We start from the raw sequence: 21,990 nt of genomic DNA, 5'->3' as shown, positions 1-21,990 counted from the left end.
GTTGGTATGTTTTTTGCTAAGGGGGATCAGAAGGTCGGCGGTTCGAATCCCCACAACGGGGTGAGTTCCCGTTGCTCGGTCCCAGCTCCTGCCAACCTAGTGCTCCGGCTGGAAGGTAAATGGTGTTTCCATGCGCTGCTCTGGTTTGCCAGAAGTGGCTTAGTCATGCTGGCCACAGGACCCGGAAGCTGTACACCGGCTCCCTCGGCCAGTAAAGCAAGATGAGGCGGCAACCACAGAGTCGTCCGCGACTGGACCTAATGGTCAGGGGTCCCTTTACCCTTTTATGTTCTTTGCTGGGAACTCCTGATGACTTTGTAACTAACAGGGGACTCAAGAAAATTTGCGGATGTAGCATAATGGGAAAAGGCAGGGCAGAAAAGGCAGGGATTACTGGTTATGCCCAGGGTGGGAAGACTTTAAAGCTGTCAGGAAGACAGGTGAGGAAGATACACTAGTCAGAGCGGCGGCAGCAGAAGGCAGGACTGCATTAATGCCATGGGCCAGAAACTCTGGCTGAGTAGCCCCTCAGCACCCTCTCGGGAGCCCCTCAATTCTCTCTGCTGCCCAGGGACTGCTTGATGGGGAAGGGCAACTAGCAAACACTCATTCCCTCACCCCAAAGGAAGTGGCAGTTGCGGGAAGAGCTGTGGTCCCACGTAAGAGCGCTCAGCACTCAGCTACTACGGCACTTGTTCCGCAGGATGTGGTCAAGGCAAGCGCAGCTGCGTTTTCAAGAAAGGTGAAAAACAGCTCCCATGTGCAAAAGGCATGTGAGTCAACGTCCAATGGGTGTCTGCGCCTTTGTGCAAGTTGCTGACTTCGTGTGGAGCTTAAACTCTCAGAGCAAACTACCGATCTTCCTTCAAAACACATTCAGCCACACACCACTCGAAAGACTGCAATTTGTTTTCAGTAAAATAAGTAATTTAGAAAGGTCTCCGCCACACACAAATGAGATGCAGTTTGGTTGGAAACTGGAGTTGCATTTCCTTTATTATTATTGATTTCATTCTATTGATGCATTGCTTGCTATAAAACAGCTCAGAGCGAACAGACCATGTTCAAAGTGGATCGCTGCAGAAACAACAAAAGTCCTTTTGGCTTTCTTAGTTATTGGAGCCCCTTCAAATCAGAGGGGAAAGTTGTGGGGAAGGAAGAACAAAGGGATACCAGCTCAATAGTAGGGACAGGGGTTACATTTTGAAATGAAAGTACAGCAACAGTCAAACTATTTCTACACCCTTAAATATAGCTTGAAGCAACCTTCCCTTTGGAGCTCCCCATGGCCAAAGGAGGAGCCATCAGCAATTCACTCTTCGCTGCCACATCAGAGGAAAAATGCTTTGTCCCCTTCTCACCGGTGGCGGGTCTTGGCCACTCCGATGTGGCTGTACTGCCCATTGTTGCGTTCTCCGAGAGGCTGGAGGGGAAGAGAGGCCTGCGGTTAGAACAGGGGTCTGTACTGACCAAGGAGGATTTGGGCAAGACTAGGGAAGAAAAGAAAGCTGCTCTGTTTCCTGTAGAAGGATAGGTGTAGGCTGAGTGCTTCTTCCACTTAAGAATGGAGGCTTAAGAATGGCCTTTGACTCCAAGCCAGAGAGGAAAGGGCTGGGAGCACCAACACACCTCATATTTGGAAACAGCTGCAGCTTCTGTTTCAAGAGTTAAGGACTCTCCCTGCTTCCTGCTACAAGCCCCACATCACAGCAAACTTCAGTTGTCCAGAAAGAACTGCAGGTGTTCTCATCATCCATTTATTCTTCCTTTAATTTTTTTTTTTCAAATGAAGTTGCTTTGGGGATTTTCTGCCACCACAGTCTCTTCATTTTATCCCATTGGGAGGCTAATCTCTGGCCACGAGGGCTAGAAACTAGCTTTTTAAAAGAACACACAGACAGAATCATGATTCCCAGGAGAATATAATGCCTCTGCAAAGCAGCACCCTAGGCTGAGGCAGAAGAAGCTTTGCAGAAGTCAAGGAATTCTTGGATGCAAAGGGCCCCTCATTTCACAGCTTGGGAGGAGCTGTCCAGGAAACACCACCATGGAGGAGAGGAAGGGACTGACCACAGGCACCCACTCACCTGGTAGAGCTGCTCATTGGCTAATAGGGTCTGCTTGTCAGAAGCTGCAAAGTCAAAACAGGAAATTTCAGGATGACTCCAAATGGGTGATTAACACAATTAAAAATTAAATATACCAGGTATGGGAGCGTGGATGCCAACATGGACATTGCTCCCTTTTTCAAGGCTGTTTCCCCATCTCCTAGGAACTGCCTGTCCCCCAATGCTCACCCTGAGATCGTCGGCCCGGCTCCCCCGCAGCAATGCAGTATACGCCAACAGCCAGGAAAAACGTAGCCACGATGCTGGCCAGCAGAATCCCCATGATCGCGGCAACGTCCAGACGAATACAATTCTGGCACACTGTGTCAAGAGGGAAAGAACTCAACATGCATCCTATGCTCACAAGCACACCTGAGTTTTGTCCACATGTGGCTTGATTTGAATAGAGCGTGCCTCTGAGCACATGGAAACTGTGCTAATTTTGATGTTTGCTACCCTGGGCTCCTTTGGGGGGAACGGGCAGGATAGAAATTTAATAAACGACAAGAATAATCAATACAGTGGTACATCGGGTTGCAGATGCTCCAGGTTACAGACACTTCAGGTTACAGACTCTGCTAACCCAGAAATAGTACCTCGGGTTAAGAACTTTGCTTCAGGATGAGAACAGAAATCGTGCAGCAGCGGCGCAGTGGCAGCGGGAGGCCCCATTAGCTAAAGTGGTGCTTCAGGTTAAGAATAGTTTCAGGTTAAGAACGGACCTCCAGAACAAATTAAGTTCTTAACTCGAGGTACCACTGTAAATGTATGGTCCCTCACCACTGAGTGACTAGAAACAGCCAGCGCTTTTGCAGGGGGGGGGGGAAATGCAGGGGTATGCATACCCCTAAACATTTTGTGAATCTTTGTACTTTTGTCCATTTACTGTCTTTATTTTCCCCGATTTGAACTATAAAATGGTGATTTTCTGGAGTCAAAATGAGAGTACCCCAAAACATTTTTTTTGGAAAAAAAAGCACTGGAAACATCTGGGACTAGATGAAAAGCACTTCTGCTTGTAGGGTGGGTTTTCTAGCTAAACACAACTCCTAACATCCAAACAGCCCATCAACCCAACAAAACAAACCCCGGAGCCCAGGGACTATTGCTGCACCACAACCAGCAGAGAGACCTGCGCAATATGCTTAGCAGGATACTTACCACTAACAAAAGAACAAGCCAGCCGAGAGGCTTAAAAGTGGAACAGAAACAAATTTTGTCACTCAAAATTCTCATCTGAAAAGTATTCTAAGTTTGATGTCATTGTGTGACATCCAATGATATTTGATATTTGATTTCAACTTCTTTAAAAAATTAAATCACAGTCAGATCTGATGTGAGCAAAGGCATTTAGTATTTGACAGCTCCCATGCAGAAGCTGCCAATCTTTGATGGTATCTGAGATCTTCCATGCAACAGCAGGTAGTAAAACATCTGCTTTTGAAATAAGATTGTTCATTTAATTTAACGAATTACGGTAATTAGGAAACAAGCCCCAGAAAAAGATAGTACTCTCTACCATATGCGGTGATCTTGTAAGAGAGTAAAAGCTTTATGGGAAATGATTTATAACGAATTGAAGAAAATGTTTAAGATAACTTTTAACAAAAAAACAGAAGCTTTTCTTTTAGGGATAGTAGATAGTGAGATACCAAAAGACCCACCCCCCAAAAAAAAATTTGTTTATGTATGCCACGACTGCAGCTAGAATGGTTTTTGCCCAGAAATGGAAAGAAGCTGTAGTACCAACCCTGGAAAAGTGGCTAATTAAATTAATGGATTATTTTGAACTGTCAAGGTTAACGGGTGTAATAAGAAACCAAGAAGAAGAATAAATTATTAAAGATTGGGGAAAATTTGTGGAAAATTTGTAAAACTTATGTATGCAAATAGCCCATTAGTAGGATTAATGTAAAACAAGTGGTTAAGCATATTATTATGGGAGACTAAAGAATAACTTTAGATGGAGTAATGTGGAAAATCCAGCATGAAAATTAAAATCAAAAGGAAACCACAAAAGGGAGGAAGTCAAATATATGTGCATTAGAAATGTATGTACCATAATTTGTGTTTTTGCAATTTGTATGATTGCAAAAATAATAATATTGAAAAACCAAAAAATAAAATTTATATATATATAAAAGGAAACAAAGAAAGCAGGCTCCACCAGGGCCATTGACAACATCACAACTTCCAGGCTAAGCACGTTCACGCTGGACAGGGTTGTCGTAGTCCCCACCAAGTGGCCACAAATCTGGGTGTGTCCCCTTCCCACCCCCACCCCCCTCATTTGTGTGACTCTCTGGACTAGCACTGCTTTCCTGTCCCTTCACATGGGGGAGGAAGGGCTCACGCACTTCGGACGAACACCTGAAGACGTGCGCTACTGCACTCGAAGACACCTCTCGGGTCATCCAGGATGTCACCCAAAGACAGGCTAGAGTTTCCGTGGTTTAATGCATTTCCATCTTTCTTCCAGCTTATTGGGAGGTTTTTATCCTCCGCTTCGCAGTAGAGGACAATGTTATTCTTTTGCTGCTTCACTGTGATGGAATCCTCAGCAATACCTATGAGGAAGGAATGACAAGGTGGAGGAAAACACCCGAACAGAGCCCTTGGGTCCATCTAGCACTCAGAAGGACCCAAGATCAGCCACAGCTGGGATGCATGAAGGAAGACCACAACCGTAAGGTAAAGGCCCTTTCACAGGAACACCCATTACTGATGAAAAACATAGACCATATTGCTTGTGCTGGAAGAGGAGGAAGCTACTAGGCTGACCCCCTCCTGCCATGCAGAAATATATAGTTGTCCCATATGGGGATCGAACCTGCAACCTTGGCATTATCAGCACCATGCTCTAACCAACTGAGCTATGAAGAAAGGTAAGTCATTCCACTATCCAATAAAAGAGGAAGGGAATTAAGTTGTGCCAATAGTCAGCCACAACATCGCACTACTCCACCCACTTCTGAAACAGAAACAGAAATGTTTTGTGGGAAGGGGCTTATTGGTGTCAAGGAGTGGTAACGATGCCCAGATCTGGACACAGACATCAGGACAATGTCTGCAGCCCAGACACAAACAACTGCATCTTCCCACTGCAAAACAATGGAAGCAATCACTCGGTGTTCAGCAGCAGCAGTGGCAGAATGAAAAGGACAAATACCACACTAGGGACAGCTAGGAAAGGGACTGACAATAAGATGGACACAGCATTGTGTAAATCTACAGTGTGGCTGCATTTGAACTACTGGCTGCCACATCTCGATAAGGACACCAAAGAGCTAAAAAAAAAGTGGGGCAGCCGAAATGAGTAAGAGACCAGAACACCCTCTGTCACAAGGAAAAGCTAATGTGTTTGTGGTGTCTTAGTTTTTAAAAAATGATGATGGGGAGAAGGGACATGATTGAGGTTTATGAAATTATGCACATTGGACAGAGAAAAGTCTGCTTCTGCTCCTCTCTCTCATACAAACACACATAGACACTCACACATACTCTCTCTCTCTCTCTCTCTCTCTCTCACACACACACACACACACTACTACAACCCAGAGTCGTACAATGAAGTGGAAGAGTGGGACATTCATCAGAGAGGGAGAGGGAGAGAGACGCAGATGAATATATTTCTTGTGGAATTCTCTGGTACAAGATGTGGTGATGACAGCTATTATTAACGTAGATTGGCGATTGATCCTGATGGCCAAATGGAACCTGTCTCCTGTGGTTGGTGGTTCTGCTTTATCCTCTGAACAAGGCACTGACATTTCATAGGGTCCAACAATAAGAGTCCAGCCAGTAAGACCTCATGCCTTTCAGGGTGGGACACAGAAGGTAAATGTGTCGAGCATCTTCTTTTCAAGCATTTGATACATACAGGTTTTGGGAAGCGTTTTAGAGCACCGTTACAGGCAAAAATAATATGGGAAAGGATCTGTCAATGAACATTTTAAGGTAAATTGGTTAGTTGCCTCTCTTTGTCTTCCCACTCAAGGACCCAACTTCTTCACTTTTCTGTCTTTGTTCCCCCACCTCCACAAATGTCAGATCCTTTCCTGAGGCTGGACTCAAGGGCCTTTGAGCGAGGTCCTACCTTTGGAGAAGAGCAATCCAAAGAGGAAGGCTGCACACAAGAGATGCTGGCTGCGTCCCATGACCCTTCTTCAGAGTGTGTGATGATAACCCGCTTATTCTTTCCCTTGAAATGAAATTGCTCACTTTGCAAAAAGACACCCACAAAGAAGTGCCCTTTGCTCAGTGCTGTGCTGAGCTGGATATGAAAGTAGAAGAAAACATCTCTGTAGTCAGCCAGGAACAGGAAACCTGTGGGTGGGAGGCCTCTCTGTCCCCACTGTGCATGGAAATGAATGAGTGAATAGATGTTAAGAAAGAGTACAATTTCCGAAGAGAATTACAGGGGAGGGGGGTGCTCTTGTGTTTGAGTCCTGCTTGAGGGTTTCTCACAGGCAGGTAGGATTGTATGTGAATAGGATGCTGGACTTGAAAGGCCATTGATCTAATCCAGCAGCCTCTTCTTATGTTCTTAAATGGAAGGAAATAGCCTGCAGAACATGGAAATTTAACTAATTCCTCACCACACACTATTTCCCCCCCACTACCAGATCTGCCAACTTCATGAACTGTTGTCTAGAGAAATGGTGTACTCGCTGGGGGTGGCATGCAGCCGTCACACCATCAGAGGGTGGGTATTTTGGTGGGGCCAGTGGTCAGGTGAATCCTGGAAACCTGAAACAGCCGCTAGCAGAAAATGACAACTGTGGGCTGGGGCCGGGCGGGATATAACTTCCACTGTGGCATTACAAAGCACTGTCTAGTATATGAGAAAGATGGATTGCATCGCAGGGTTGTTGTATAACTCCCCCTCTCCTCTCCATTGGATAGGGCGGTTTTCTCTATGTCCTGTGTGTGGGCTTCCCAAGAAGGCATCTGGTTGATGACTGTGGAAAACAGGAGGCTGAATAAGATAGATCCCCATTGAGGCTGGACCAGCGACACAGCTCTACTTAAGTTTGGCCACAGCTCTCATACTGCAACATGGAGATAATACTTGTGGATTTGATTTTCATTTCTGAAATATTTTAAAGAACCATTTAAAACTGCATTGATTTTTCACAAGAATATCTGAGTATGAAACAGAATGAACTCGGCTGCAGTGCTAGAACAGATATACGGATATAGAAAGAGTGTGTATGAACTTCCACCGCCATTTCTATATGTGTGGGCAGCGGGTAAGGATGGATATGCTGCTGTCCAAACAGAGCTACACAAAAGCAAAGCAAAACTGGATCTCTAGCCATTGTTTCATATGAACAGCTGTCACTTTTACCTTGGTGGACAAAGTGGGAAAGCAGGGCTTCAAATACAGCCAGGAAGTCCCGCCTTCAGAAACGTGAACGGTCAGTCTGATCCTATTACAGAGCTACCATTTCAAAGTGTTTTCAGTTTAAAGAACCTTCAGAGCAGTTATTGAGCTTCTGTAGCATCGGTTGCAAGCAAAAAGCAACGAAGAGGCCCGTGGCTCCTCGTGTTCCAACAAATATTCTTATGCTATAATCTTTCGGGGGCAAGAGGCCACTTCCTCGGATGCATCACCCTCAGTTGCAATTGCAGGGATATGAAACACACATCATCATATATATAAATTTTTATTAGTTTTTTTAACATATCATTTTCAACAGTAATTAAACATACTTTTACATCTTATTCAAATTTTTGACTTCCATCAATCCTGTCTGAAACACACATCATCATGGCTGTAAGCGGGGGCGGGGGACGACTTGTGTCCGTCCAGGGAAGCTGCCATTCTTAGGAGAGCTGTTGCGAGTCAGAGGGGGCGATTTCCCCCTCCCAGCTGTCCCTATTCAGAGCAAACGGCCCTGCAAGCCTTTCACGAGATGTGATCCTTCGGCCACAGCCCCCTCTCTACAAGTTGCGGCATGAGGACGGCAGAATGTACAGTACAGTGGTACCTCAGGTAAATACTCAATTCGTTCCGGAGGTCCGTACTTAACCTGAAACTGTTCTTAACCTGAAGCACCACTTTAGCTAATGGGGCCTCCTGCTGCCGCTGCACGATTTTGTTCTCATCCTGAAGCAAAGTTCTTAACCTGAAGCACTATTTCTGGATTAGCGGAGTGTGTAACCTGAAGCGTATGTAACCCGAGGTACCACTGTATTTGTTTTGGAACTGGTGTTGGCTAATTTTGCAAGTACTGGCGCTTACGGGTGGCAGGTTGTGGGAGAAGCAAACGTTTCCTACGAGGCGACACTCGGGTCTTCTGCTACCTTCGGGGCGCAGTGCAACGGGTGGCTGCTGCCCAGCCAACAGCTGTATTAAAAAGCTTGGAGTTTACACATCTCAAAACGGGAAATAGGAAGCGAGCTAAGAACACAACCACGTAGTCCTCTTTTACTTTTTCCTATCTCTGTGGCTCTAATTTCTCTTTTCCCCCGCCCGCCCCGCCCCCATGCGTTTCCGCCTCCCCTTCTTCCATTGGTGGGGCCCGCTTCCGACCCTGTAGGATGACGTGTTGGCGCGATCCAGTGGCGTCACGCGTTGTCAAGTTTACTGACTGGGAAGTGGTCTCGAAGCGGTCGCGGACCGGTAAGCAGGCGAAGAAGCGGCGGGTCCCGTCGCTGCGAGCCTTGGGCTGGAAGGGCCAGGCCAGGCCGGTGGGGTTGCCCTGGTTTGGGGGAGCCTTGGTGCGGTGCGGGTCGCTCGGCCCAGCCGGCAGGCCCTCCGTGCGCGGGAGCCGCCGTCACCGTCGCCTCCTGGCCCGGCGCTTCTGCCGCAGCTGCGGGTCACCGGCGTCGGGCCTTCCTAGGCTGCCTCCTCGGGCCCTAGAAAGAGGGCTTCTGAGGCGGCCTCTGAGGCCCTTCTCTCGCTTTGGTCCCCAGCCCTGGATGGAGTTCGCCTGGCGGGGAAATGACCGACCAGGAGAACAACAACAGTATCTCCAGTAACCCCTTCGCCGCCCTCTTCGGCTCCGTCGCCGACGCCAAACACTTCGCCGAGATCCAGAAGCAGCAGCAACTGACGCCGCCCGTTGGTGAGAGGGGGAGAGATGGCCTCTCTTTTGCGGGGGGGGGGTTGACGCCCCTGGCCTAGGAAACATTGGGTCAGATCGAAGGTTGAATCCCACGTGGAGGCATTGCTGAAAGCACTTGGCTGATCTTATCTGTACCCCCACCCCTCCCTGTCCTTATTTTAAACGACAGAACATTTTACCACCACCCCCCAAAAGCTGGGCATCAGTAACCATAGATTGCAAAAACTAATCTGGATTTTAAGGAATTGGTGCGAAGAAGAATTGAATTAAAATGGATAAAAACTAGTAGGTGCTGAAATCCTCAGTTTTTCACTGGTTTAACCCCCAGGCTCCCAAATGGAAGGGTTTTTCCTCTGCTTCAAGTTGTGCAAATCTTTGGAAGAGCAGAGAGAGTTCGTGGTGGTGGGATAGTCACTGAGGCAGCCTTTCTGTGTCTTGACTGGCCCAGTTAGCCAAACAAATTGTGTTTGGGTGATAAGGTATAAGTGGTGCCCATGTGGGGCTGGCAACCAGTCTCCATGCGTTTTCTAGAGGCGACAACAACATGTTTGTGATTTGTGGTAAGCTGACTTTGTGGCTGGTAGCTATATTTGCCTGATGCCTGACACCTTATCTATCTTTACCTGATGCCTGACACCTTATCAAGAAGCCAAATCTGAGGGAAAGGCCATGCTGGTCCCTCCTTCTTCTTGACGCAGAGCCCTCCAGGGCAAAAGGCCAGGGTGCGTGCCTGGTGCCTGGTGGGGCCAAGTTAGGCTGCTTCTTAACTAGTTCTACTTCTCCAGTGGAGGAAACCTCTGCCAGCCAAGATGATTCTGACAACAGTGTGTCTGAAAGCCTGGATGATTGTGACTACTCCGTGGCTGAGATCAGCCGCTCATTCCGTTCCCAGCAGGAGCTCTGTGAGCAGCTCAACATCAACCACATGATCCAGAGAATCTTCCTGATCACACTTGACAACAGTGAGTATGGGGAGTTAGTTCCTGGGATCCAGACTAGGAGGAACTCTCAGTTATACTCGGATTTTTGCAGCTTCCTGAGACTAGGGCTGGAGTATTCTATGGTGGCTGTAGACTCAACACAGATAATCTTCCACTTGTAGTTCCTTTTGCTGTACTATGTGCTGCAGAATCTCCTAAAGAACTTGGCTGTGTGTGGTTTCTCTTACACTATGCTTGTCACTGTATAAATGCTTTCCTGACACATCAAGTGTGGTGGCAGGGAGTAGTGTTTCCTGTAATAGTGCTGCTCTATTCTGCTGCACAATGATTTGTGTGGGGCAAGAAAACCCCTCAAGCTTGGATCCCTATGTGCATCAGTTGCCTTAAAAGTCTCTCAAGAGTTCCAAAATGTTGGAATGGCTGTGTCCCTCCAGGCATGTTCTGTGCCACTGGCACTCAATAAAATAAAGCTTAAATCTCTCCCTTCCTCTTCCCCAGTGAACTGATAAAAATAAATTCTGCCTTTAGGAAAAATGAAGTTAACGTCTTCCAAACTATGGAGGGGGGTTATTGGGTTGTTGTTTTTATTTTGATTATATATTTTGTGGTTTTATATGTTGATTTTGTTCTATGAACCACCCTGCGACTTCTGGGTGCAGGGCGGTATATAAATTCAATAAATAAATAAATAAAAAGAAAGATGGGGCAGGAGGATGATGTATGGGTTGGGGGCTTGGGCTTGTAGGGACACAGATTCATGCTTGTGGTGTTACTGATGTTGCTGGTTTGATGATTCCCAACCTGCAGGTGACCCCAATCTCAAAAGTGGCAATGGGATTCCTGCACGCTGTGTGTACTTGGAGGAAATGGCAACAGACTTGGAGGATCAGGATTGGCTTGACATGGAGAATGTGGAGCAGGTATCTGTGCATATGCAAATGCAGTTGATTTTTCTGCCTGACTGAGGGCTTGGCAGAGTGTCCGTGAGCCTTGGTTCTCTGTGCTGATGTTCTTGAAGGACCCTTCAGCTGGATCAGTCTTGTGAATGGAAGACATTTGCCTTCTCTCTTTTTGTAGTGCTCACTTTATAGAGCAAGGCTGACTAACCTATGGACCTGCAAATGTTGTTAGACTTTAGCTTGAATAATCCTCAACCACATCTGGCCTTAGCCACATAAGTTGTCTTGGATGACCTTCTGGTCTTACTGTTTGTTTTTGATACACAGTTGGGCACTTGCTCTCTGTGGCTGGTGGGTGGGCAGGGTTGTGTACTGACCATTTATGTCTGGCTTGGCGTGTCTCTCCAGGCTCTCTTTACCCGGCTACTCCTCCCTGAACCAGGGAATCACCTGATTCACATGACCTCGGCTGGCATACAGAATCTATCAGCTGAAAGAGATGCAGGGGAGAAGCACATATTTCGCTACCTCTTTGCCAGCTTCCAGAGGGCAAAGGAGGAGGTGGGTCAACGCCCCACATCCCTGTCAGCAAGTCTGACTGCCTGAGCAGAGCAGCCCAGCAGACCAGAGACAAAGTGCTCTCCTCTGTTCTCCTAGATTACCAAAGTGCCAGAGAACCTGTTGCCCTTTGCCATGCGCTGCCGAAACCTTTCTGTGTCCAACACTCGCACGGTCCTCCTCACCCCGGAGATCTATATCAACCAAAATGTCTACGAGCAGCTAGTGGACTTGATGCTGGAGTCCCTTAGAGGAGCCCGTAAGTTACAGAGGCAGAGCTGGGCACCCTAGAAGAAGATAATGGGCTACAACTGCAAGTGGTCCCTCAAAGATACCCCACCTTTTTATTATAGTTGTAAATGTGTTGGGGTGCCTGTATCTTTCTATGAGAATGCATAAAGGATTGGTGTTCACTTCTCTCTTACTCTCTTACTGTAGGCTTTGAAGATGTAACTGAGTTCCTGGAGGAAGTCATAGAAGGCCTCACTATGGATGAGGAAGTGAAGACCTTTGAGGAAGTAATGGTGCCTGTCTTTGATATCCTCTTGGGACGGATCCGAGAGCTGCACCTTTGCCAGATCCTGCTCTACTCCTACCTGGACATGCTCCTGTACTTCACTAGGCAGAAAGATATAGCAAAAGTGAGCATTTGGCTAGCCTCTTCAGGTTGCCAGGGAACAGCAAAGCAATCAGCCATGGCCATCTTCAGCCTCCCTCCTGGGCAGAGAGGTAGTTGCTTGTTCTCTTCACTGTGAAGGGAGCATGGCCTTCCTGATTCTGTGCTGTGGTTGCAACATGCATCAGTGATAGGCTGGCCAATATGGCAGAGCCATCATTCCATAAAAGGGTGTCCTTCATTCCACTACTTACATCGGGGCTTTACCTGTACTGGCTGACCAGCAGTACCTTCTCTTTCTGTTTGTTCAGGTTTTTGTAGAGTACATCCAGCCAAAGGACCCAGCCAATGGGCAGCTCTACCAGAAGACTTTGCTGGGAGCTATCTTGAGCATCTCATGCTTGTTGAAGACCCCAGGTGTGGTAGAGAACCATGATTACTTCTTGAATCCCTCTCGGTCCAGCCCTCAGGAGATCAAGGTGCAGGAATCCAACATCCATCAGGTGTGTGGAGGTGCACATTTCATACCAGTGTAGCTTAACCAGGCAGAGTAGAGGGGACAGCAGTGGAAAATGACAACTTCTGTCTCTTAAATTTATCTCCCTAGTGTGATTTGGTGGGTTCTTGGTTGTTCCTTAAGTCACAGATTGTCAACATCAAAGTATAGTGAAAACCTCTGCAGGAAATTCATGATGCTTGGGGGTATTTGAGAAGACCAAGACCCATTAACTGCTGAAAGTTAAGGCATTTAGGAGAGAGGAGGCATAGCTCAGTGGGTAGAGCACAGATACTGCATGTGGAAGATCCCAGTTTAAGTTGACTGAGCAAGTGTGTGTGTTGTACACATCTTAAGACTTCTGATGTTTTGGTAACAGTTCATGGCTCAGTTCCATGAGAAGATCTACCAGATGCTCAAGAACCTGCTGCAGCTATCACCACAAACAAAGCACCGAATCCTGTCCTGGCTGGGAAACTGTCTCCATGCTAATGCAGGCCGCACGAAGATATGGGCCAACCAGATGCCAGAGATTTTCTTCCAGATGTATGCCTCGGATGCCTTCTTCCTGAACTTGGGGGCCGCCCTCCTCAGGCTATGCCAGCCCTTTTGTAAGCCCAGATCGCCCCGGCTCCTCACATTTGACCCTACCTACTGTGCGCTGAAAGAGCTGAATGAGGAAGAGCAGCGGAGCAAGAATGTGCATATGAAAGGTGAGCCACGACTTTGCAGGTGCCCAAATCTTGTCCTCATACTCTTGGCAAGGCAGCCTGTAAGGGAGGAGGCTGCTGGCCAAGGGCAGAGGAAGAGCTGGAGGAAACCAGAGTGCTCCCATTGGCTCTGGCATTCCTCCTGGTAGGTATTGCTTGGTGGGGAAGCAATTCCTGTTAACTTCCTTCAAGGTTTGGAGAAAGAAACCTGCTTGATCCCGGCCACAACTGAGCAGGAGCCAGAGTTTGCCCCCAGCTACAACCTCGTGACGGAGAACTTGGTGTTGACCCAGTATACCCTCCATTTAGGATTTCACAGGTACTGCCTCCAGAGGGTGTATGGGTGTGTGGGAACGGCAAGGCCTTGCAAGTGCCTCTTCCTTAGAGACTGAAAATTTGCCTACAGCAGGATTGGGCTGTAAAAGCCTGGTTGGCAGCCTTCGCAAGCTGAGGTGACCTGAGATATCCTACTGACAGGCAAAGCCTGTAACGAGAACAGTGATGTGAGAGCGCCCCAATCACATTTGTTTAAGCAGACATTGGTTTGGGGAAAGGGGATTTTACTGCTATAATGAAGAAGCTAAACCAGTAAAGCCAATGCACATGATTTCCAGCTGTCCCCTTGAAGCACCCCTCCTTGACGTGGAAACCCCCTCAAATCAAAGCAACTATCAATCAAAGGATTGCAAAAAGCCTCTGGATGCAGTAGTTTGTTCCAGTTTGCTGCTTGTGTGATCCAGAAGAGAGAATTGGTTCTGTTCCTGGGAAACCTGAGTTTGTTGCATCTCTAGTTCAGTGGGGGAGCCTTGGACATCTCCCCCTCATACTTACAGAGGATATCTTGTACACCCCACTTTGCTTCTGTCCTTCTGGTTAATGTATGTATTTCTGTTGCTTGTACAGGTTGCATGACCAGATGATCAAACTAAACCAAAGCCTTCACCGGCTGCAGGTGGCCTGGCGAGAGGCTCAGCAGAGCTCCAGCCCTTCAGCAGACAACCTTCGGGAGCAGTTTGAGCGTCTCATGACCATCTATCTCTCCACCAAAACAGCTATGACAGAGCCGCAGATGTTGCAGAACTGTCTTCACCTGCAGGTCTCCATGGCTGTTCTCCTGGTTCAGATGGCCATTGGAAACCAAGGGACCGAGCTGGTAGACCTGACATTCCCTCTGTCTGAAGTGGAGAAGAATGCTCTGGCCTATGTCCCAGGTGACCAGCAAGGGGTTTCCCCTTCAGAAATGTTAGGCTTATCTCTTTGGCCTATATTGGCATCAAAAGATTTTGAACACCTCTTTTCCTCCAGCAGTTTCCTGAAAGTTAAGAGCACCCTTGCTGTTCTAGTCTGACTGATGGGCATCTAGAGAATTATAAAATATACCCTTGTGTAGTTCTCATCGGGGTTTAGTTGACCTAGAAAAGTTCTGGGATGGAGCAAAATAGTTTCCAAGCAGGGGCCTAAAGTTCTGCTCTCTCTGGAGCAGGCCTAGCTGGTTTATTGCAGCATCCCTGGGTGGGTAGGTGGCAGTGGTGACCATGGTCTAGGATTCTTAAGTCTGGCAACCCAAAAAACATCCACGCACCATCACTGAATTAATCGGGGCAAAACATTGCATTGGCTGTGCTTGTGTGCAGTCTATAGTTCCAGTCTAGAGATGGAAGTTTGAGGCTTCTGGAGTTGTGAAGGGAAGAGATGCTGATGTATAAGAGGGCCTGAGAATTATGCTGGCAGCAGAAACACCAGACATGGAAGCCCACACGAGCAGGTACTGAAGGCCCAGGTGGTTTTAGGCTTGACTTTGCAATTAAGGACAAATGTATCTTTTTCAAAAAAAAAAAAAAACCAGCTGTGCTTCCCAGGACACCACACAAAATACCTGAATTGGACATCACTTGCTGTACAGATTCCACATTGCTCTAAAAGATTCCCCTGCTACATCTTAGGGACCTTCTCCCTTGGTGCCAGAAAGATGTACAATTCCAGAAGAGGAGTCTGTCTTGCTGGCAGTGATGGTGTATGCTACCTAAAAAGCTAAACTTAGAGAGACAGTGAAGTGGATGGGGACACACAAACACATCTGTCTCTATCCTTAGATGTGAAATAGCTGCAAGTGTGCATCCATTTCCAACACCTTCCATGTTGACAAATAGGTTTCTCTTCCTGTGAGCTTTAGGCAAGGCCAGGTTGTGGTGTATTGGAGTATGCTTAGTTTGACCCTGGAGAAGCTAAAATGCTGTCCTGCTCTAGAGGAGTCTTTGTACTATTAAGTAAGTTCTTTATTTCTGGTCAAGGGCTGGGTCTGAACATTCTCCCAGCAAGCACCTCATTTGGAGCTTTGTATTTGCAGAATTTTTTGCTGACAACTTGGGTGACTTCTTCATATTCTTGCGCCGCTTTGCTGATGATCTTCTGGAAACATCAGCTGACTCCCTGGAGCACATCCTTCATTTTGTGACTATCTTCACTGGGGATGTGGACAGGTAATGGCCTCTCCAGCCACTTATCCACCTCATTGTCCTTCATCCAGGCTTCAAGGGTGGTCACCAGTAAATATTTGGGAGTACAAAGGCAGGGAGAGAGGTTATGGCCAGATCAAATTAATCCCCTTTGAGCCAAGCAGTGATGCTACAGCTCCTACACCTTAGCACGGCGGTGCAGAAAGCTTAAGCCATTCAGGCAGCTGGTAATGGTTTCCTGTTCTGCCTCCCTCTGTATTCTTGAACAAAGACTGTCACTTTGAGCCGCTTTCTCCAAAGGAACAACAAGGGGCTTTGAAGTCCTATCCTTACCTGGCAGGTGTGGCTTTCTGAAAATGGCGTGGCAGGCCTAAAGATACCTACAGATCCATGTTTGGTCAGTAGGTTGGAGCTTCCCCAACCCTCGCTCTAACAACTATGTTGACTGTTGCATTGTGAGATAGCTATTTATTTTTGTTTATTTGTTTATTCAATTTATATCATGCACCTTCCTCCAAAGGAGCCCAGGGTGGCAAGCATGTCCGTACTCAAACAGCGCAACTGAAACTTCTAAGAACAGTTAAAAATGCCTAAAATTAATTACCTATACTCAGACTAATAATTTCAAGGTTACTGGGGACAAAACTTTCAGCCATTAAATGCCAGGGCAAACAGGAACGTTTTAATTTTTTTCATAAAAGTTAATCGTAAGGAAGACAAATTAACCTCACAAGGGAGGGTATTCCACTAAAGGGTAACTGCCGCTAAGAAGGTCTTGTTTTGGGTCACCGCCAGCAATGGCACCACCAGCAGGGCTTTCCCTGCTGATTATAGGGTTATCCTCTAAGGTCCTCAGTGTCCAAGCTTTTGGGGTTTTAGGAGATCAAATTCCACATTTCCACTTGAGCCAGGAAGAAATCAGGTAACACTTGCAGAAGTTAGGGCACTTGCCTCATGGTTCTGACATCTTCCAAGTTCTGCCCCAGTTGGTGTCTCTGAATTGCGGTCAACAGCAGACAAAGAGGAAGCCACTAAGAAGCAAAGCTTCCAGGATATGTTGGCAGGGCTAACAGTCATCCTTGAATGTCCTCCCAGGTGGTTGATCCTCATTTGCCCTCCTGCAGGATGAAGAACCCACACCTGCGAGCCAAGCTGGCTGAAGTGTTAGAGGCTGTAATGCCTCATATGGACCAGGTGCAGAATCCCCTTGTCTCCAGTGTCTTCCATCGCAAGAGGGTCTTCTGCTCCTACCGGCATGCTGCCTACCTTGCCGAGGCGCTCATCAAGGTCTTTGTGGACATTGAGTTCACTGGTAAGGGGGCGGTGGGAGAGAGGGACCTTGCTCTAGCGGTGCCACTTTCATCATCTTCCTCCTCCTTGAGCTGCTGCCATTTCCATTCCTGCTGAACAAAGCCATCCTCCCAGTCACATGCTTTGCATCTGTGATAGCAGCGCTCAGGGGCGAGGGGGCTTTCCTTTTCTCCCAAGTCCTCTGAGCACCTTGTGCTGCACCAGACATGGGTGACGTCTCTCCCTGTACCATTCATGGCTCAGGGCACATTTTTGAGCTGTCCATGCTTTTTCTTGAGTGTAAACCATGAAAGTGGAGGGTGGAAAGAGACAGCCCTTTGCTGTTCTCTCTGGACATTCAGTAGCACACTGCCATGCCAAGATGCAGCTTTGAAGCATGAGGACCTGCCATATTGTGAGCAAAACATCCCTTCCTTGGTCTTGTGCTGCTGCCAGATCTTGGCATTCATTTTGGCTTGGCCTGTTCTTTTCCTCCTGCCTAGGAGATCCCCATCAGTTTGAGCAGAAGTTCAACTATCGCAGGCCTATGTACCCCATCCTCAGGTATATGTGGGGCATTGATTCCTACCGGGAAAGCATCAAGGTAAGGCTTGGGAGGTACATGAGTTGCTTCAGCCAGGACAGCAATCATCTCTGGGTGGGAAACATCTCTTTCTCCCCCTCCCTCTTCTTGCAGGCACTTGCCGACTATGCCTCAAAGAACCTAGAAGCAATGAATCCCCCTCTCTTTTTGCGCTTCCTAAACTTGCTCATGAATGATGCCATCTTCCTGTTGGATGAAGCCATTCAGGTAAAGCATTTCTATTTATTTTTTGATGATGGGAAGGAGCACCAAAGAGGAAAATAAAATGGTCCCAAGATCTATGAAACAAGAATTTCTCAAAGCCATGAATGGAATTGCCACCTGCAGTTACTCTGATAGTACCAGGAAGGTTGTTTGTGTGTGAGAGAGGGGGTGGGGGGAGAGTTCTTGAAAGTTCTAGGAAGATTATCTGTCTCTGAACTGATCGTTGTAAACTAGCTCAGGAGAGGGAGTGAAAGGAAGTTTCTCTGGCGGCCTCTGTGCCACTAAGGCCAGTTCCCCCGAAGGGTTTGTGTGCGTGGAGACACTTTAAACCAGTGGTTCCCTAACTTTTTTGGGTCACCACCCCTTTGGATCCATGGACTCATCCCCAGTGCCTCCCCCCCCCCCACCCTTTAAAAAGCATTATTCGAAATAGTGGTCCACTAAGGAAAATTACAACACAACAAAATTCAGAGCAGGAGCAATTAATTGCATATTTGTTCAGAGCCCAATTAAAACTGTTTAGTTTAATTAATGCAACAAAATTGATGAGCAAGATCCAGTGATGCCAACTTTTCAAAGTTTGATAGTAATTTACACCTTCAGTGCCCCCCCACCAATGCCCCTTGCCTCTTAGCACCCCCCTAGGTAATCCCACCCTCACCCCTGGGGGTGGTACCACCCACTTTGGGAAACACTGCTTTAGACCCACTTCATTTGCATTACCCATGCTTGTAGGATTCATTCCCCCTGCCCCTACTGAATACTGTTGTGTGTTCATCACTTGCTCTACTGCTCTTTCTCAACCTTTCCTCTGCTGGTGTGAGCTGGAGAATTCTGTTCTGCCATGTCTGCCTGAGACAACTGCATCTGGCCTGTGTTGAGGAAAGAGGTCCATTCCGGAAATTCAGTCTGGCTGATCTGTTGCTGTTGCCCCTCTCAGCTGCTGTCCACCTCCTTAATAGAAGATTGTGGAAAATGGGCCAGAGGACTACTGAGCTATGGTTACGTGTGCTTCATACACCCTCTTCCTTCTCTCCCTTTCTCCCCCACCTCAAATCACTCTGCAGTACCTGAGTAAGATCAAGATCCAGCAGATTGAGAAGGACCGGGGTGAGTGGGATGCCCTGTCTACAGAGCTGCGGCGTGAGAAGGAAGCCAGCCTGCAGATGTTTGGGCAGCTGGCTCGCTTCCACAACATCATGTCCAATGAGACCATTGGGACCCTGGCCTTCCTGACTTCAGGTAAAGACAGCAGTCTCCAGCTAGGAGTGAGGAGGGGAGCTGGGCTGTTCGGGGGACCTCACAGAGACCTGGTTTACATTGCAGAGATCAAGTCCCTCTTTGTGCACCCCTTCCTGGCTGAGCGCATTATCTCCATGCTCAACGACTTCCTGCAGCACTTGGTGGGCCCCAAAATGGGGGCTTTAAAGGTCAAAGACTTCAGCGAGTTTGACTTCAAACCCCAACAGCTGGTTTCTGACATCTGCACCATCTACTTAAATCTGGGGTATGTGTATTGGGAAGGAGAGGGCAACTTGGTGGTGGTGGCAGCAGCCCGCTGAATGCTTTCCCCCATCATTCCCTTTTTTGGAGCATTTCGTTGACCACTGTAGCAAAAAGAGGGCAGGGCCAGCTGAGCCTTTAGTCTGTCTAAGCCAAGAGCATTGGTATGCTTGTGGAAGTGTGAGAGAACAAGAGAATGACAAAGGTGGAAGGCTGTAAGGCAGACTGACTGGGCTTGCCTAGGGAAGAGAGCAGAGAAGCTCCCTTCCTTGCTTGAATGTGCAGAAGGACCTTGCCACTCCCACTGTTGTCTCATCCCTCTTCTCTTTCAGGGACGAGGAGAACTTTTGTGCCACAGTGCCCAAGGACGGGCGATCGTATTCCCCAACTCTTTTTGCTCAGACAGTCAGAGTCCTGAAGAAGATTAACAAGCCTGGCAACATGATTGTGGCATTTAGCAACCTGGCAGAGAGGATCAAGGTGAGGGGTGGTGGAGGGGAGCTGGCACTAGCTTCCTCCCTGCTTTCCACAAAGGAACCCTCCTTTTTGGAGAGCTGCATGTTGGTGCCTCATCCTCTGCTGTTGGCATTTTGAGCTGGGCAGCTTGTGTATGCTCTTGCGAGAAGGAGGCTTTCTCTACCTAGTAGCATGTGCAAGGAGCAGACCCTCTGAGCTATAGGCTTTCACTAAGTCCCTCCATGAAAGGAAAGGCAAGGAAACAAAACTGAGTGTAGTGGGAGCATTAGCCCCTTCCATAAGCCAGAATTACATTCCTTGCCGCTTCCTGGAGCTAAGCCAGGCCCAAGAATACAACTTTGCTCTCATTTGTTGCCCTTAAACAAAGGCTCGGCGGCAACTAGTCGTCTGCTGAGCTTCTTGGGTGTGTTGGGGAGAAGTTTCCTTCTGTCATCCATCCCACCATTGACCTGAGCAGGCAGGGAGCTCTCTAACAATTGTTGGGCTTTCTTCTAGTCCCTTGCAGACCGCCAACTGCAGGAAGAGGAGACCTATGCGGATGCCTGTGATGAGTTTCTGGACCCTATCATGAGTACTTTAATGATGGACCCGGTGCTGCTGCCTTCCTCTCGGGTCACTGTAGATAGATCGACAATTGCAAGGCACCTCCTAAGGTATTCACAAGGCTGGGAAGGGGTCAGGGTCAAGGCTGAACAACTGATTGCTTATCTCTTCTAGGAAAATATTAGGTGGCTTTAGCTCCAAGCACCTCCCCTTGCCCAAAGTCATTTGATGTTAAGGTAGCCCAATTTATCCCTGAGTCTGCCTCACTTAGCTCTACTGTTCCAGGCATACCCAATTTTCTAAAATAAGCAAATTCCTTTCACTACAAAAGGCTGCCTCACAGCAATGGTTGCACATTGGGGGTCTGTCAGAGCACCATATTGGGCTTCCACAACTGTGGCCAAATAAAAGGCAGTCTTTGTCTGCCAGATGACTTCCTCCTTGATTTGATATCCATCTGGTGGGGTGGCGGTGGGCCTGTGTGCCCATCTCCAAAGGTTGGTGGCACTGCCTCCTGCCCACATATCTGTGCTACTAGCTAGTCTCTCCTTTACCTGCTTCCTGGTGTTTTTTCCCCTTGTAGTGACCAGACTGATCCTTTCAACCGGAGCCCCCTCACCATGGACCAGATCAGACCAAATACTGAACTCAAGGAGCGGATCCAGCAGTGGCTCGCAGAGCGGAAGAAAGAAAAGGAGCAGTTGGAAGGGACTCTGTGACCTGGATTGTGGCCCTGGCTGGGCTTCCGCAACCCCCAGGACCTTTAAGCTGCCTGCTCCTTCCCTCTTTTGCGCTACCACTGCAGAGTTGTGAGGGGAGAAGTGTGGGGGTTCTATGGGCCTGTTTTTGGTTTTGGGCTTTTTGCCGTTAGGACTTTTGTCAGGAATCTTTAGCTGCTCCCTGCCTTTTTGGTTCACCTGCTGTTCGGTTTCCACAGCAACTGCCCTTCCCCGTATCCCTGCCCAGATAGGTTTCCCTTCTGTTGCAGCAGCATTTCTCGTGCCAGAAACTTTTTTTTCTGTTTTAATGTGAAGGCAAAAGCTGCACTCTCCCCATTGGACAGACCTTTCTTTATGCAATCCTGACACTGTTGGTGGAGATCTGCAACTCACTTTGGTCCACACAGGGGGACTATTATCCACCAACAGCCTTTGGTTAGAGGAAGCTGATGCCAAGAGGCTGGGTGAATGTTTGCTGTAGCATTTGCCCCCTCCCCGAGCTTGACATATCATACTGTGGTGATGAGCCCCCGTTGTTGCTTTTGCTGGCAATGACTTAAGTCTTCTGGGCTGGTGGGCCTGTGCCCAAAGCACTGTGTACATGTTCATGCAGGTGCCCTATAAATCCTGCCTGCATTTATACTGTGCCTGTTGCATGTCAATATGTATGCAGTGTGCATATAGTATGACATTCACTTTAGACCAATAAAAGTGTCAGGTGTCCATGTTTCTTTGGTGTTGTATGCCTGTTGATCCTGTAGCCACCTACCTTCAACCACTTCCTCTCTACCAG

General features: G+C 47.8%; 2 protein-coding genes across 2 annotated transcripts; one reads left to right on the top strand and one right to left on the bottom strand.

Annotated features, from left to right (window-relative positions):
* Window positions 1–960: 960 nt before the first annotated feature.
* LOC309519360 (T-cell surface glycoprotein CD3 gamma chain-like) lies at window positions 961–6,444 on the bottom strand. The gene is made up of 5 exons (XM_082200189.1): window positions 6,205–6,444; window positions 4,466–4,675; window positions 2,298–2,429; window positions 2,088–2,131; window positions 961–1,423 (listed from the first exon to the last, which is right to left on the bottom strand). The coding sequence occupies exons 1-5, from the start codon at window positions 6,263–6,265 to the stop codon at window positions 1,358–1,360; spliced, it is 513 nt and encodes a 170-aa protein (XP_082056315.1). The 5' UTR covers window positions 6,266–6,444; the 3' UTR covers window positions 961–1,357.
* Window positions 6,445–8,582: 2,138 nt separating this feature from the next.
* Window positions 8,583–21,926, top strand: UBE4A (ubiquitination factor E4A). Its single transcript, XM_082200267.1, has 20 exons — window positions 8,583–8,736; window positions 9,030–9,181; window positions 9,967–10,143; window positions 10,930–11,042; window positions 11,430–11,582; window positions 11,679–11,838; window positions 12,018–12,220; window positions 12,507–12,698; window positions 13,071–13,404; window positions 13,594–13,720; window positions 14,305–14,612; window positions 15,749–15,881; window positions 16,982–17,169; window positions 17,651–17,751; window positions 17,845–17,958; window positions 19,023–19,197; window positions 19,282–19,462; window positions 19,791–19,938; window positions 20,431–20,588; window positions 21,062–21,926. The coding sequence occupies exons 2-20, from the start codon at window positions 9,058–9,060 to the stop codon at window positions 21,195–21,197; spliced, it is 3,225 nt and encodes a 1,074-aa protein (XP_082056393.1). The 5' UTR covers window positions 8,583–8,736; window positions 9,030–9,057; the 3' UTR covers window positions 21,198–21,926.
* Window positions 21,927–21,990: the final 64 nt, after the last annotated feature.

Source organism: Podarcis vaucheri (genome assembly GCF_965113315.1).
Source record: "Podarcis vaucheri genome assembly, chromosome: 15".
Classification (NCBI taxonomy): domain Eukaryota; kingdom Metazoa; phylum Chordata; class Lepidosauria; order Squamata; family Lacertidae; genus Podarcis; species Podarcis vaucheri.
Note: the sequence above shows the minus strand (reverse complement) of the source record. Positions and strands in the feature narration are given on the sequence as shown.

Coding starts and splice junctions, on each gene's coding strand:
- UBE4A (XM_082200267.1), top strand. CDS start 9,058: ATGACCGACCAGGAGAACAACAACAGTATCTCCAGTAACCCCTTCGCC. Junction 9,182..9,966: donor GCAACTGACGCCGCCCGTTG/GTGAGAGGGGGA, acceptor CTACTTCTCCAG/TGGAGGAAACCTCTGCCAGC. Junction 12,699..13,070: donor AGGAATCCAACATCCATCAG/GTGTGTGGAGGT, acceptor TTTTGGTAACAG/TTCATGGCTCAGTTCCATGA.
- LOC309519360 (XM_082200189.1), bottom strand. CDS start 6,265: ATGGGACGCAGCCAGCATCTCTTGTGTGCAGCCTTCCTCTTTGGATTG. Junction 4,676..6,204: donor TGGATTGCTCTTCTCCAAAG/GTAGGACCTCGC, acceptor CCTTCCTCATAG/GTATTGCTGAGGATTCCATC. Junction 2,132..2,297: donor GCCGGGCCGACGATCTCAGG/GTGAGCATTGGG, acceptor TTGACTTTGCAG/CTTCTGACAAGCAGACCCTA.